The 15,909-nt window shown below is 53.4% G+C and overlaps 1 protein-coding gene across 5 annotated transcripts; it reads right to left on the bottom strand.

Moving 5' to 3' along the window:
• Positions 1 to 1,608: 1,608 nt before the first annotated feature.
• PHYHD1 (phytanoyl-CoA dioxygenase domain containing 1) lies at positions 1,609 to 15,569 on the bottom strand. Of its 5 annotated transcripts, XM_044389662.3 has the most exons (12): positions 15,459 to 15,504; positions 11,849 to 11,912; positions 11,300 to 11,458; positions 7,767 to 7,848; positions 7,576 to 7,623; positions 5,912 to 5,967; positions 5,771 to 5,833; positions 5,126 to 5,147; positions 3,537 to 3,665; positions 3,311 to 3,427; positions 2,116 to 2,242; positions 1,609 to 2,011 (listed from the first exon to the last, which is right to left on the bottom strand). In XM_044389662.3, exons 3-12 carry the CDS (start codon positions 11,396 to 11,398, stop codon positions 1,966 to 1,968), a joined length of 789 nt encoding a protein of 262 aa, XP_044245597.1. In that variant the 5' UTR covers positions 11,399 to 11,458; positions 11,849 to 11,912; positions 15,459 to 15,504; the 3' UTR covers positions 1,609 to 1,965. The 5 variants fall into 5 exon arrangements, with proteins under 5 accessions (XP_044245597.1, XP_044245596.1, XP_057169787.1 ...); XM_044389661.3 differs by lacking the exon at positions 11,849 to 11,912 and having other exon boundaries at positions 15,459 to 15,569; XM_057313804.1 differs by lacking the exon at positions 11,849 to 11,912 and having other exon boundaries at positions 11,300 to 11,412; positions 15,459 to 15,560.
• Positions 15,570 to 15,909: the final 340 nt, after the last annotated feature.

The following is a 15,909-nucleotide window of genomic DNA, read 5'->3' as shown; positions in this document are numbered from 1 at the left end:
GGAGGAAGAGTTAGGCGTGGGCCCATTTCCTGTTTCAGCCAACTTCTCTCCTGCCTCAAGACCTCTGCTGCCTGGCTGAGTGGTACCGAGGAAGGACAAGCTGGATGGCACGGGGTCCTTAGCAAGGGGTCCCTCCTGAGACCCTCTCACACTCCAGTCATGTCCGAACCTGTGTTTCTTCTCTTGGTAAGAAATTAGAGACCAGGGCCTGCGGGGGTTCACTGAGAGTTCAGAATGGCTCTCCTGTGGGGCCCATGCTGTTATCCTGGCTCTGTGAGGGCAGAGTCCAGGGCTGCCCTCTTCCCCAGTGTACCCCCCAGTGCCGGCAGAGCCCGGCATTGTAGCGGGAACCCAGTGGACATTTGCCGAGTGCATGGAACATTTCCCATCAGTGGGAAGATAGCACAGTGAATTGCCTGAGGATGGACAAGGTTCTCCCCTTCTCACCCAACCCAACAGCGAGGGGCCTAGCCGGACGACATGAGAACTTCGGCCCACCAAGGCCAGAAGCCAGGAGCAGAGCTCTAGCAAGTTTGTGCTTCAGGCTAGGGATCGCTGCCAAGCCCTGTCCCTCAGAGGAAAGTATTGAGACATTCCTCTGGGGCTCGAAGAAGACTTAACAAACCCATCCCTTCTCTCTGGCTGCTTTCTACTTGCTAAAAGAGACGGCAAAATGCCAAGGAAGAGCTTTGCCTCCCTGACTCCCTGGGCGGCCTTTGGGGAAGGGCTCTGTCCTCCGGGCCTCGGCTTATCCACAAACAGTGGGGACTGAAAATGAAGGTCACCCATGCATATGGCTGCCGAGGCCAGGCCGGTAATGCAGTGGCGGGCGGGAGGGGCGGAGGGAGGAGCATAGGTGCCTTCAAGGAGGTTGCCTCCGGGCATCACCACGCTCGGCCATAGGCCCAGAGCTGCAGACCTGCTCCTTTCAGGAAGCTTAGAAACGTGCATTGTTATATGAAACCTCCCAATTTTAAAACGGTTTTTTAAAAAAACACTGAGGCCCAGAAAAAACACATCTGCAGCCCGGGTTTGCAACCTTTGGGCCAAATCTCAGCTGTGCAGGTCTTGAATGTCGACCACATTGCCCCTACAGAGGGCCTGGGTGCCCGTCACGCGTGCCCACAGAGAGGGACCATGGAGGCCTCCTCTGGCCCCTCGATGGTACAGGTGACAAACCGGGCCCAGAGAGAAGAAGGGCCCGGCCTGGGACCAGAAAACAAGTTGGTCACAAGGCCAGGACCAGAATCTGGGACTGTATTCCCAGCCCTGGTCTTCTCCCCTCCTAAGCAAGGAGTACTAGGGACCAAAGGTTAGAAGCGCAGGCTGAGTCACTAAACTGAACAGCCCAGTGACAGGAGCAGGTCACTGAAACTTCCCACACGACATCTCAGCTTCTCCATCCGTAAACCCAGATGACAAGAGCACCTCGCCGGGAGGTGTGAGGACACAGTGAGACAACACACTTAAAGCTCTTGGCACAGCGAACGTCCACGGTGTTATTAAAATCATGCAGACCTCACCAGAAGGGCTGGGACACCTGGGAAGATTTTCAGCAGGGCTGTCATCTTGAAAGCAAGGCTGCTTGGGAAGGAAGGGCCGAGAAGCTGCATTCAGAAGTCGCTTTTATTGTATATCTTGCACCATAATAATCAGAATTGCATCTGAGAGAACAGTGGGAAGCCAGCAGAGAAGTAGCCAAGACGCTTTCATGGTGAGAGGCTGACTCCAGGGGGAGCTTGGGGTGGAACAGGGGAGAGGCAGAGAGACAGAGGTCTCTGGAAAGCCATCCGTCCAGGGCTCCGGAGCTCCTGTCTGCAGGGCTGAGGGGCACAGACCCCGGCAGGGAGACAGTGCAGGGGGAGAGATTTGACTTCCCCTTTGCAGCTGGGCACCCAGGCGAGGCGCTGATGCATGCGGCCCGCAGCTCCACCCGGAGCGGCCAGGCCCGGCCCAGGAGGGCGTTCATTTGTACAGTGGGACAAAGGGCAGCTCAGCTGTTGGCTGGAGCCTGCGGAGAGAGAGATGACCTTGAGGTGCCAGTGTCACTGTTCCCGGCCTCCAGAACCGCTTCAGGAGCCTGTCCAGGGCGCGCACACACCCGCTGCCACCTACCAGTTATCCGGGCTCCAGACGGTGTCCACACTCTCCATGAGGTGGAAAGTGTAGGCGTGGCGTGAGCGCTCGGAGAGGTTCTGGTCGCTCTTGTGTACCACTTCCCCATGGATTAGGATGAGGTCCCCTGGCAGGAGTGCAGCGGGACAGGAGAACACTCGGCAGGGAGGGACAAAGGCTCCTCCTCCCTTGAGTGGTTCTGCTGCCTGTTCATCCCCAGTCCCATTCAGGAAAGCTCAGGGGCCGGCAGCCTGTCCCAGGGTCGGAGGCTATGCCCTTGGTCAGAGCTTCCCCTGGGACCAAGTCCCTTCTGCTGTGACCTGTGTCCTTGGCAAGCCTTGGCAAGGACATCCCCTTCTGTGGTATTTGCCGAACCAGGCCAAAGTGTCTGTACTATGCCAGGCAGCTGGGACCTTGCTGTCAAAACCTGGGCCAGGGTAGGGGGAGGTGCCTGGGTGGCTCAGTGGTTAAGTATCTGCCTTCAGCTTGGGTCATGATCTCAAGGTCCTGGGATGGAGCCCCACGTTCCTTCTCCCTCTCCCTCTGTCCCTGCCCCCCTCCCCTGCTCATGCTCTGCTCTCTCTCTCTAATAAATAAAATCTTAAAAAAAAAAAAAAAAAAGGCCAGGCTGGACATCAGGTTGCTGTGTTTTTTTTTTTTTTTTTTTTTAAGATTCTATTTATTTGACAGAGAGACAGCCAGCGAGAGAGGGAACACAAGCAGGGGGAGTGGGAGAGGAAGAAGCAGGCTGCCAGCGGAGGAGCCTGATGCGGGGCTCGATCCCAGAACACTGGGATCACGCCCTGAGCTGAAGGCAGACGCTTAATGACTGTGCCACCCAGGTGCCCCAGGTTGCCGGGTTCTAAAAGGAACGGCCAGCTTTTGTTCAGCATCTGCTGTGTGCCCCATCTTATAGACATCATCTATCTCACTAACCACCCCACTTTACATTTGGAAAGACTGAGGCTCAGAGAGCTCCAGTCATTTGCCCAAAAAGACAGCAGAGTCTGGATTCTAGCCTGATCCAGGAGGCCTTCCGGTTAATGGCACAGACTTCAGACTTCCCAGTGCCCATACAGCCCCACCTTCCATTCTGTGACTTCACGGCCCTCGGGGGAGCTGGGTGGACAGAGTAAGCTCAGACCCACAGGCATGGCCTTGCAGCCTGCCTCCCTGCCCTCTGCATCCCACCTACCTCTCCGCACTGGGGTGGGCACAAAGAGGCTGGCATCCCGGACAGGCTCTGATCCGAGGAAGCTGATGTCAAGCTTCGAGCCAGCATAGGTCCTGACCAGCCTTCTCGACAACCCACCTGCAGGCCAAGGTGAGCCTTTAGCCTCTCTTTTGCGGGGTCTCTCTGCCAGGGGCAGCGGGGGTGGGGGGTGGGATATGAGTGGGCGGGGTGAAACAGGTGTCCTTACTGGTATGAGAGCCAGGGATGAACCAGAGACAGCCATTCTCCAGAGTGGCATCCTCCAGAGCTATCCATAGGCCCAGCAGCCGGCCCAGGGGCTCCGTGTGCAGGAAGGTGGAGTCCTGGTGAGGGACGACTACAGCAGGCCCCCCCCCACCCCGGGGATGAGGAACCTGGCCCACCTCACCTTGGCCTTGTTCCCCTCTCCGTGGCGCTCTCAGAGCATCCCTGGGTCAGTTGGAAACCCACACATCCTGGCCTGGAGACTCAGGGCACAAGATTTCTCCTCTCAAAACTTCTGTTTCCTACACCATGAAGTGGCCTCGGCAGGAGCCCACCTCAGAGGACCCACGTGGCTGGAGGATCCACGACACAGTGTGAAAAGTGCTTAGTACCAGGCCTGACACTAATTGCTAAAAAGTGGCTGCTATGGTTTGATTCCAGGCAGGCAACGAAAGCCACCGTCCTTCACAAGCCCCTCCAGCCACCAGAGGGTCCACCGGGCGGTGTAAGACTGGGGAGTTGAGTACGAAAGGAGAAGAGGGCACGCGACTGACCCCCATCGACACCTTCACCCCCTCCACGTGATGCTGCAGCCCAGCCAAGACGGAGGACCACTGAGGAAAGGTCTTCAGACTGTGGATGCTACTCTCCCTTCCTTCCTGGGGAACTGTGTGTTTTCTGAGCCCCAAACTAGAAGAGGGACTTGAACAATCCAGACAGTGTCCAGAGGAAGGTGTCTTAATGGTGGGCACTCCAAAGCATTTGGAGGAGGACTGACTGAAGGAGGTAGGGGTGCTCAACTCTCCCTTCAGGAGACTGTCCTCGGGCTGAACGGTGGGGAGGAGTGGGCAGGCACAAGGAGGCCGACTTGGGCTCATGCAAAGAAGGAAAGGGCTGGCTGTGAGGGGATGAGCCCCCTGTCACGGGAGGCATTTAAGCAGAAGTAGATAATCGCCCACGAGGGAGGCTATAAAGGGTATCTGTGCATCCAGAGGGGTTTGAAATTAGATCGGCAGTTTCTCTATTCAATCAGTCTTCCAGGGAACTTGTGAAAAATACAGGTTGCAGGGTGCCTGGGTGGCTCAGTCGGTTGGGCTTCCAACTCTTGATTTCAGCTCATGATCTTGGGGTCCTGGGATTGGGCCCTGAGTGGGGCTCCGAGCTCAGCGGGAGTCTGCTTCTCTGCCTCTCTCTCTTCTTCCCTTTGCCCCTCCCCCCACTCACATGTGTACCCTCCCTCTCTCTCTCTCTCATGAATAAATCTTTTTTAAAAAAAAATACAGGTCCGCAGTTCCTTGCAGCCCTACTGACTCAAGATCTCAGGGACTGGGGCCCCAGAATCTGTATTTTTAACCAGCTAGGAGTTGCTGCCAGGCTCAAGGACCACTGTGCCCAGGGCTCCAAAATACGCTGGAACTGGCCCAATGGACAATTCCAAAAAGGAACCAAAGGTAGCTTCTCCTTCCTGCCCCGGGCTCTTGCCCACAGCACCTCAGCAAGTGCCATCCCTCCCTCCAAAGCCCCGACAACCACGAATGCCCCGGATCTCCCACTGCGGCGTTTGCTGGACCCCACAGCCTGTTCTCAGCTCACCTTCGCCACCGAAGTGAGGTTGCTGCAAGAGAGAAGGAGGGCCGGTGAGGCCAGAGGAGAGTGGGTGGGAGCAGAGGCCGCTCTGAGTCCTGTGGAATGCTCTGACCCGGCCACAGGTGTTTAAGGATTCCACCCAGCTATGGAGCACCCGCCGTGTGCCGGGCCCAGGAGGGCTGCAAAGAGAAAGAGCACCCAGGGTGCTCCAAGTCCAAGCACACGCATGCCTACCGCAAGCAAAGGCAGAAGTGAGGGGCGGCGAGAGTGGCTGGGGCCCGGGCTTGAGGTTAAGCCTCTCGGCCCCAGGATCGAGGGGGGGGGGGGTCCCTCTCTTCCCAAGGGACAACTGGAAGGCTTCGTGGAGGAGGTGGCTCTGAGCTGGGCCTTGAAGCTGGGAGCAGAGCATTTCAGTGGCAAAAGAAGGGAGAAGGGAGTCCTGGAAGTCTCCTTCCCTCCTGCCACCAAATTTTACCTGAGCACCACCTAATGCCAGGCGCCTTACCCAGAGAAGGATTTTGCACGTTCTCCTTGCGAAGTAGTAATTCTTCAGGGAAGCAGCTTTTGGCCCATCGTAAGGAGGGGCTTGGTCTGAGTACTCTGCCCATATTACAGAGGGTAAACTGAGGCCCGGGGGGGATGGGGGCTCACCTTGAAGATGTACATACTCTGCACGATCACGGGCACCTGGAAGCCCAGACTTCTGGCCAAGGCCTGGAAGGGGACCAAGTCAGACCACCAGCCCGCCCTCGCATCCGGGCCACCCCCCCCCCCGCCCATACCCCTGCTCACCTGCACCTTGGGGGAGTGCGTGACACGCCTGAAGACAGGGTCATAGGCATGCAGAGCTGCAGGACAGAGGCAGGCTGATGGGCCAGCCTCCCCGCCCCCACGCATCCCTCCATGCCTGGCCCTGGGCCCCGGATACAGGCCTTGCTGTGGCTTTTCACCTACCGGTATGCATCGAGCCTTTCGCTGGTTTATAACCAAGAGATGGGCCCACAACCTTATTCTCGACCTTCCAGCCATCTGGGAATCTCATTCCAGACCTGACTCAAAGGGCCCAGAACTTGCTAGCAATCTGGGTCCTGCCATTTACTCTGTGCTGCTTCAAGTGGCCGTTTCTCTCCTGTAAGCCTCAGTTTCTCCTCTGTACCACAGAACCAGAAGACCAGCCTCTCAGGCCGCCCCAAGCCTGGATGGGCTAACACATGTGCAGCCTCAGGCCGGGGCCCAGCACCACAGACCTGATCTGCTCGTTATTATATTACAAAAGTGAGGGATGGGGGCGCCTGGGTGGCTCAGTCAGTTAAGCGTCTGCCTTCGGCCCAGGGCCTGAGCCTGGGGTCCTGGGATCGAGCCCCGCATCAGGCTCCCTGCTCAGTGGGGAGTCTGCTTCTCCCTCTCCCTCTGCCCCTCCCGCCCCTGCTCGTGCTCTCTCTCTCAAATAAATAAAATCTTTTCTTTAAAAAGTGAGGATTGGATATACTTATTGCCACTGAATTGTGTACTTCAAAATGGTTATGATGGCAAATTGTTTTTAAGGGAAGATTATACTTCGGTGTTTTGTTTTGTTTTGTTTTGCTTTTTAAGATTATTTATTTATTTATTTGACAGAGAGAGAGACAGCCAGCAAGAGAGGGAACACAAGCAGGGGGAGTGGGAGAGGAAGAAGCAGGCTTCCAGCGGAGGAACCTGATATGGGACTCGATCCCAGAACGCCAGGATCACGCCCTGAGCCGAAGGCAGACGCTTAACGACTAAGCCACCCAGACGCCCCATGATGGCAAATTTTGTATTATATGTATTTTACCACAATTCTCTTTACAAAGTTCCCGTGATATAACTTTAAGTTTAGAAATGAGTGGGGCATCTGGCTGGCTCATTCGGTTGAGCATCTGACTCCGATTTTGACTCAGGTCATGATCTCAGGGTCCTCGGATCGAGCCCCCACGTCGGGCTCCACGCTCCGTGGGGAGTCCACTTGAGAGTCTCTCTGTCCCTCTCCCCCTCCCCCTGCTCACACACTCTCTCTCTCTCTCTAAATAAATAAATAAAATCTTAAAAAAAAATAAGCGGTCTGCAAAATAAATTATAATGTACGATCCTGGGGGGGGGGAAGAGGACATCCTAGCTTCATTTTGGGGTCTCAGAATAGGGACCAAGCCAACATGTTAGGTGCTCCTGAAGGAGGCTCCGGGAAGCAGTGGGAGCCAGGAGCCCCCCATGCCTGAGGCCTGGATCGTCTGCATGGGCGGCTCGGGTGGTCCCTCTTCCCGGTGCTGTGGTGAGCTTGTAGGAATAGCATCATAAGGCCAGAGGAGCCGGCCCAGAAGGGGAGCTGAAGTCAGAAATGCCATGTGCTGGGCCACTAACTTACGGTGGGCCTTGGGGTAGGCCCCAAGGCTCTTCAGGCCTCAGTTTCCCTGTTTCCTTTCCTCCAGGTGCCTGCTTACCGTGGCCAATTTTATTGACGGACTTCTCCGGAGGGAACAGGAAATTTCCTGTAGCACAAGGAACAGGTCAAGGCAAAAGAGCTGGCGTCCACCCACCCCTGGGCAACTGGCCTCCGGGGCTGGGGGAGCAGCCCTGGGGGGAGATACGCCAGCCCGGCCCTTCCCACATCCCGGGGGCCCCAGCTCCGAACCTTTCTCGTCGAAAACATCTTTCTCAAAGAAGAATCGAATCTTGTCACCACTGTTCAAGAAATAGTCTTTGTTGCTCTCGCCCTGTGAAGAGGGGATATCAGAGCGACTGAGAGGGAATCCCAGGGTCAGGACTGCGCCTGGCCAAGAGAGAAGAGGACCCTCATGCTTCCCATCCCCGCAGGGCTGCAGCACCCACCCCCCGGCACTTCTCGAACTCATCCACTGAGGCACAGATGGTGAACAGGAACCCCAAGTGCCTGGAAGCGTGACAGGAAGCCACAAGCATAAAATTTCTTAGAAACCTCTTAATAAGTCACAGAATTCTTATACTCGACACGGTGTGATTCTGAACCCAGGCACCGTCACCAAACAGGCGTGCTTCCCAGGTAGCCTTGGGTCACTTGTTTTCCTGCTCGACGCCTGTTTCCTCATCTGTAAAGGGAACCCTCCTCTGGATTAGTGGAGGCTTCAGGCAGAGGCTGAATCTTACAGTAGTTGAGAGCACAGTCCGTAGAGCTAGAATACTTGGGTTCAAATCCGGAGTTGCTGTGTGACCACACCCACACTACTGAACCTCTCTGGGCTTAGTTTCCTCATAAAGTAGAGATGTGGTTGCAGGGATCCCATAGGGCGTTGGGGAGATTATGAGCTGGCACACATGAAGCACTAGAACAGTCCTTGGAGTGCGGAAAGTGCTGCATGAGTATCTGTGTTTAGCACCATCGTTACTGCTGCCGCTTCTAAACAGAAACCAGGGCGCAGCTAAATGCTTGATGAATATAGCCCCTTACTCACCTTTTTCTGTTTTCTTAATAACCTTTCCTTGTTAATTTTAACATCATGTTTTACGTTTCTTTTTTTTTTTAAGATTTATTTCTTTTCTTTAGAGAGAGACAGGCGCGCTGGGGGAGGAAGGGCAGAGGGAGAGGGAGAGAAAATCTCAAGCAGACTCCCCGCCGAGCGCAGAGCCCGACATGGGGCTCGATCGCACAACACTGAGATCACGACCTGAGACGAAACCAAGAGTTGAACCCTTAACTGACTGCGCCACTCAGGTGCCCCCACGGTTCACATTTCTTGGTGTCATATGAAAATGACGCTTCAGGAAGATGCCCGATGTTTTCCCTGTGGTTTCCCTTGGCCACCGTTGTGTAGATCTCCCTACCTCCCTCTGCGGTTGCACGGCTGGAGCTGACGGCGCCGACCCTTGGGATTCTCCAGGTGGCCCAGCCCCCCTCACCCCCGCCCCCGCTCCCTCACACATGCACACCTGCTCTCACATGTGCCTGCGGGTTCCGTGGTGACCTGCTGGGCCCTTTCACAGCGCTTCCCACTGAAAACTATACGTTTGTTTTCCAACGTTCACAGCTGTTCTGTATCAGGATTAGGATGAGGGAAACAGGGAAGCATAACTGATAAATAATACTATTAAAGATGATGAAGCTAGGGATGCCTGGGTGGCTCAGTTGGTTCAGCGTCCGACTCTTGATCTCAGCTCAGGTCTTGATCTCAGGGTTGTGAGTTCAAGCCCCACGTGGGACTCTACGCTGGGCACGGAACCTACTTAGAAAATAATCATAATCATCACCATCATCATCATTACAGATAATGAAGCTGAACATGTCAAAGATTCTCCTTGACTCCTTAACTCACAAGGGAACCAGTAAGATGTTCAAAGAAGTCCAAGAACTGTGCACAGATAGGCTGTAACAAACGCTGAAATGAATTTGCAGATGGATGGGACACGGATTGATCGCCAGGTGATAACTGCATTCTGCTGGACTCACTTCATACCCATTTCTGTGGACATTATTATCAGTTCTTTTTTAAATGTTTTTTTTTTTATTTTTAAGTGATGTCTACACCCAACATGGGGCTCGAACTCACAACCCCAACATCCAGAGTCGCAAGCTCTGTCGATTGAGCCACCCTGTTATTATCAGTTCTATACAACTTACACAGTTGGAAAATAATTCAAAGTAAGCTGGAAGGGAGAACTGGATGGGACACCCACTGATCTTTTTCCTTTTTTTTTTTTTTTAAGATTTTATTTATTTATTTATTTATTTGAGAGAGAGACAGCACGTGCTGTGCACACATGCCCATGGGTGGGGGGAGGGAGAGAGGGAGAGGGGCAAGCGGACTCCCCACTGAGCAGGGAGCCTGATACAGGGCTCCATCCCAGGACCCTGAGATCAGGACCTGAGCGGAGGTCAGATGCGTAACTGACTGAGCCACCCAGGCACCCCTGGTCTTTTTCCTTTTAATACCCACTTCAAAGTCTTAATATCATGGTGAGTATTTAGGGTTTACCAAATACCAGGCACTGTGCAGAGCTCTTTGCAAGCATTATAAACCAAGAGACATACACTTTATTCTCCCATCCTCCCACCAACCCTTCACTGGTCTCTGGAACATTCTCAGAAGGCAGCTTGGAGGGCACAAGATTTGCCCCCTCATTCCTTGGGAACTTGAGTGACGTTTCTCTAGGCACTGGACCCCCATCTCTGCTGTCCCCACCTAGAAGGCGGGAGTGAGGCCAAATGAAACCCACTCTTTGGAGGAAATTATTCTCTAATCCTCAGTCCTATTGAAGTGCCCGAGCCGCGCTCTCTGGGTTCCCAGGCTTCGGGCCATTGTAATTCCCTTTGTGCCCACCAGATGGCAGGAGCTCCTCAGCAAGAAGGAGCCGCGTTAATTGGGCGGGGACCGCAGCTTTGGCTCCAGGGCCACACCGCAGACAGGCTCTTTTTTTCTTTTCTTTTCTTTCTCTCTCTTTCTCTCTCTCTCTCTCTTTTTTAAGATTGTATTTATTTATTTGAGACAGAGAGCGAAAGCGAGAGAGATCACAGGGAGAGGGAGAAGCAGACTCCCTGCTGAGCAGGGAGCCCGATGCAGGGCTGGATCCCAGAACCCTGGGATCATGAGTTCTGGGATCATGACCTGAGCTGAAGGCAGACTGAGCCACCCAGGCGCCCCCACAGACAGGCTCCTGAAGGGTTAAGTGAACTGTGTGGGAGAACCTCGAGTCTCAACTTACCCTATGTCAAACTGTATTGAGTCCTATTAAGTCACGAGGGGTGGGGGTGGAAAAGCTGAGTTTCCAGTCTCACTGGGGGATAAGGCTGACACAGGGGGGTCCATCAGAATCACTTGGCTCATTCTGGGTTGCTGGCCACAAAGGAGGCCCTTGTGGCAGGAGAACAACTGAGGAAGTACAGTAGAGCAGTGAACAGTCGATCTGGGTTCAAATCCTCATTCTACCAATTACTAACCACGTGGTGTGGGGCAAGTGAGCCAGGCCTCATTCCCCCCACCCCCAATAACACCAACCTTATAAATCCGTAGTGGGGAGTGAGGGAAATATGCAGATAAGGCACTTAGCCCGGCACAGGGAGCGCTCAGGGCCTGATTTGTTATCAGAACGAGCCCATGGGCCTTGGGGCCCTCCCTTCCAGGCTGCTGCTCCGGCTGGGGACTGAGTGCCCCCATCAAAGACCAGATCCCATTCTCACCTGCCCCAGACACTTACTTTGGGTCTCAGCTGCTCATCTTCCCGGGTGGAAAATTCTATGCGGCAGTGGATAGGGACATCCATGTCAGCCACTAGCTCCCCAATCCTCTGTTGCATGGCGACACACTCATCTGCAGATAAAAATCCTTCCAGTACCAGGAATCCATCCTCCTGAAACTGAAGGCAAGAAGTAAACTCAGGCTTCCCCTTCCCAAACGCTCTCTGTGAGGACTGACGTTACCCCTCCCTAAAACCCAAAGCTGTGTGAGGGCAGGACCAAGTGTCCTGTTCATTGCTCTGTCTCCCCCTGCACCGACACCCCCACCCCAGCCATGGTGTCTGGAACCCAGTGAGGAGCAGCCAGTATTGGTTGCTTGAATGAAGGGAGGAGGAAGGGGAGGTGTCCCCCCCCACCCCCGTCCTTCCCCTCCAATGGGCTTGGGTCACATGGGGATACAACCTCATTCATTTATTCGGCTAGAATTTTATTGAGCACCTACTGTGTGCCAGCATGGTTTTAGGAGCTAGAGTGACAGTAGTGAGGAAGCCTGCCGTCCTGGAACTTACAGTCTAGCGACAGAGGCGGACATCAAAGAAACCAGCGTGCAGGGAAACCTGCTCTCACCAGCCGCTGTGTGCAAGGAGGGAGAGGGCAGATTCAAGAGCAGAGGTGTTTAACGTAAACCAGATGGGGGGAAGAGGAATCTCGGGGCAGCAGCTCTGAGGAGGCGGCACTTAAAGGGGACCAGCAGGGGCGTCTAGGTGGCTCACTCAGTTAAGTGGCTGCCTTTGGTCTGGTTATGATATCCAGGTCCTGGGATCGAGCCCCACATTGGGCTCCCTGCTCAGCGGGAGTCTGCTTCTCCCTCTCCCTCTGCCCCTCCCCCTGCTCATGTGCTCTCTCTCTCATAAATAAATACAATCTTTAAAAAGAAAAAAGAAAGGAGACCGGCAGGATAATGGGTGTTGGAGAGACAAGGATGAACATTCCAGACCAAGGGAGCAGGATGTGTGAAGTCCCCGAGCATGGGAGGGACACAAGGATTTGGGGGCCAGATGGAGCAAAGTGAGGGTGGGGGCAGAAGGGAAGCAGGAAGGTAGGGGGTGCAGGCCAGGCAAGGAGGTGGGCTTTGTCCTGAATGCAGTGGACAGCCAGGGGGGTGGCGGGAGGTTAAAACAGTGAGCTTATTCTGATTTGCCTCCAGACCTCTTATTCCGTAGCTATTAAGAGGAGTAAGGAGAGAAAGAACATCTACGTGTTTGCTTGCAGACCATTATAAAATCTTAGTGTTGAAAGTCACCTCTTGAACCCACTGTGAAGTATCCGATTTCCAATTACGAACCCTCCCCCCATTCCCTCCCTCACTCCCCCATGGATGCCCAGTTCTGGCTCCCACGTGTGGGAAGTTGGGACATTCATGCCCACCCACCGCGGGCCATTTGGTCTCTGGACCGCTCTGGGTGATAGATACTTAAACCTCCGGGCGCCTGGGTGGCTCAGTCGGGGGGGCATCTGCCTTCGGCTCAGGTCATGATCTTGGGGTCCTGGGATCGAGCCCTGCGTCAGGCTCCCTGCTCATCGGGGAGTCTGCTTCTCCCTCTCCCTCTGCCCTTCTCCCTGCTTCTGCTCGCTCTTTCTAATAAATAATAAATAAAATCTTTTTTAAAAAATGATACTTGATCCTCACATCAGTGTCAAGTTGAACACTTCCTCCTTGGGAACTGGGTCATCCACAGCAAACCGTATGTACGCGTGACCCAGCAGACACACTTCAGGAGAGAGCTTGTTGAGGTAAGAAGTTGGGGGCTTAGCAAATGGGAGAGCAAAGACGTATTAATGGGGGTATTCACTGAGGCTAGTTGAACAAGAGCAATAAATCAGAAACAGCGTAAATGCTCAGCTCGAGGAGAGTCATTCAACAAAGCATGGTTTATCTATCTGGAACACACACAGCTGATAAAAAAAATCATGTGGTAGAAAAATACTTACTGACATGGGCATATGTGCCTGATATACAGTGAGATGGAAAAAAAAAAAAAAGCTGAACACAGATGAGTATTTTAGCCATTGTGAGATCTTGGGCGACCCCCTTCTCCTCTTCGGCCCTCAGACCGTCAAGTCGGAGGCACAGTAGTGCGTCCTTTATACAACGGTGGGCAAGCACGACAAGAAGGCCACAGCAACTTCTTTCATGACACATCTCCAAAGGCAAGAGAAACAAAAGAAAAAATGAACTTGTGGGACTTCATCAAGATAAAAAGCTTCTGCACAGCCAAGGAAACAGTCAAAAAAACTAAGAGGCAGCCCACGGAATGGGAGAAGATATTTGCAAATGACACTACAGATAAAAGACTGGTATCCAAGATCTACAAAGAACTTCTCAAACTCAATACATGAGAAACAAACAATCAAATCAAAAAATGGGCAGAAGATATGAACAGACACTTTTCCAAAGAAGACATACAAATGGCTAACAGACACATGAAAAAATGTTCAAAATCATTAGCTATCAGGGAAATTCAAATCAAAATCACCTTACACCAGTTAGAATGGCAAAAATTGACAAGGTAAGAAACAACAAATGTTGGAGAGAATGTGGAGAAAGGGGACCCCTCTTACACTGTTGGTGGGAATGCAAGTTGGTACAGCCACTTTGGAAAACAGTGTGGAGGTCCCTTAAAAATAGAGCTACCCTATGATCCAGCAATTGCACTACTGGGTATTTACCCCAAACATACGGACGTAGTGAAGAGAAGGGCCATATGCACCCCAATGTTCATAGCAGCTTTGTCCACAATAGCTAAATTGTGGAAGGAGCCGAGATGCCCTTCAACAGATGACTGGATTAAGAAGATGTGGTCCATATGTACAACGGAATATTACTCAGCCATCAGAAAGAACGATTACCCAACATTTGCAGCAACATGGACGAGACTGGAGGAGATTATGCTAAGTGAAATAAGTCAAGCAGAGAAAGACAATTATCATATGGTTTCACTCATTTATGGAACATAAGAAATAGCAGGGAATCAGTAGGAGAACGAAGGGAAGAATGAACGGGGGGTTAAACAGAAGGGGGAATGAACCACGAGAGACTATGGACTCTGGGAAACAAACTGAGGGTTTCAGAGGGGAGCAGCATGGGGGATTGGGCTAGACCGGTGATGGGTAGTAAGGAGGGCACATATTGCATGGAGCACTGGGTGTTATACGCAAACAATGAATCATGGAACATTACATCAAAAACTAAGGGTGTACTGTATGGTGACTAACATAACATAATAAAAAATTAAAATTAAAAAAAAAAGAAGTAGCTATTATGATCGCCTTTTAAAGATTCTAGGGCTGTCTACCAAAATGCTGGCTCGGGGTAGGAAATTATGGGTGGTTTTTCATTTTCTTCTTTGAGATTTTCTGTGTTTTTCAGCATTTCCTTCTTGTCATCAGGAACAAACAAGGGTCACGTTTTTTAAGTCTGTGTCGCTCTAATTCCAAGCGTTAGCCTTTTGTGTTTGACCGCAGGTGGACCGGGCCACCCTCCCCGGGCTGGGGGGGGTGGGGGCGGCGCGGGGCGGTCCGCCTCCGTTGACCCTGCCCCCACCCCGGGCCAAGGCTCCCCGCCCGCGTTCCCCCCTCCTTCCCTTTTCGCTCTCAGGGCCCACTTCTGGGCCCGGACTGGCTGATCTTTACTCTCTCTCTCTTTTTTTTTTTTTTTAAGATTTTACGTATTTATTTGAGAAAGAGCACGAGTGCGCCAGACCAGGAGCAGGGCGGGGAGGCAGAGGCAGACGGAGAGGGAGAAGCAGGCTCCCCGCTGAGCAGGAAGCCCCATGCGGGGCTCCATTCCAGGACCCCCCCCCCCCCAGATCATGAGCCGAGCCAAAGGGAGATCCTCAACCGACTGAGCCACCCAGGCGCCCCTGATCCTTACTCTTTATTCTGGTTTCTGTCACATGTACACATTCCCACCTCACCCCACACCTGTGGCCCTGACGGCCCCCTGGCTGCGTGTGCCGAAGTTAGGGGTCCTGGTTGGACACTGACCACTGTGGATTTCAGTTTCCTCTTCTGAAAAACGGCAAGGGGTGGGGTTGAGTTCCCAGGGTCTACTAGAGGTCCCGAGGGACCCCCAACTCTTACCTGACCCTCTCGGACCCCCACCCCACATGGCCCTACCTTCTGGAGCTGCGAGGGGCTCGGGCAGGCCATGAGGAGAGGCTCTGGGTGCGGCGCTGCTGGAGGCGGGGAGGAGAAAGTACAAATTACGGTAGGAAGTTCAAGTTCAAGTTTGCAAGTTGGGGGGGGCAGAGTAGCTGGGAGCCTGGGAGGCCCAGGAGGACTTAACCCTTGCCTACCTGGAGGAAACCCAATCCCAGCCCCCAACCCCCCCCCCCCCCCCCCCGCCCCCAAACACACACACCAGCCTGAACAACCTGGTCCCCCTTAACTTCTGTGCCTGGATGTGGCCTTGCCTATGACCCAGCTCAATCCCCTGGGTCCATCCCCCCAGTTAATCTAGGATTAGCCCTTTCCAATCTCCTTCATGGTTTTTAATGGCTCCCTCCCAGTTGCTTTGCAGAAACCACCCCCTTCTGGCTGCGTACCAGGTGCCTTGAAATTGTATTCC

The sequence above is a fragment of the Ursus arctos genome, unplaced genomic scaffold (assembly GCF_023065955.2).
Source record: "Ursus arctos isolate Adak ecotype North America unplaced genomic scaffold, UrsArc2.0 scaffold_18, whole genome shotgun sequence".
NCBI classification, from domain to species: domain Eukaryota; kingdom Metazoa; phylum Chordata; class Mammalia; order Carnivora; family Ursidae; genus Ursus; species Ursus arctos.
Note: the sequence above shows the minus strand (reverse complement) of the source record. Positions and strands in the feature narration are given on the sequence as shown.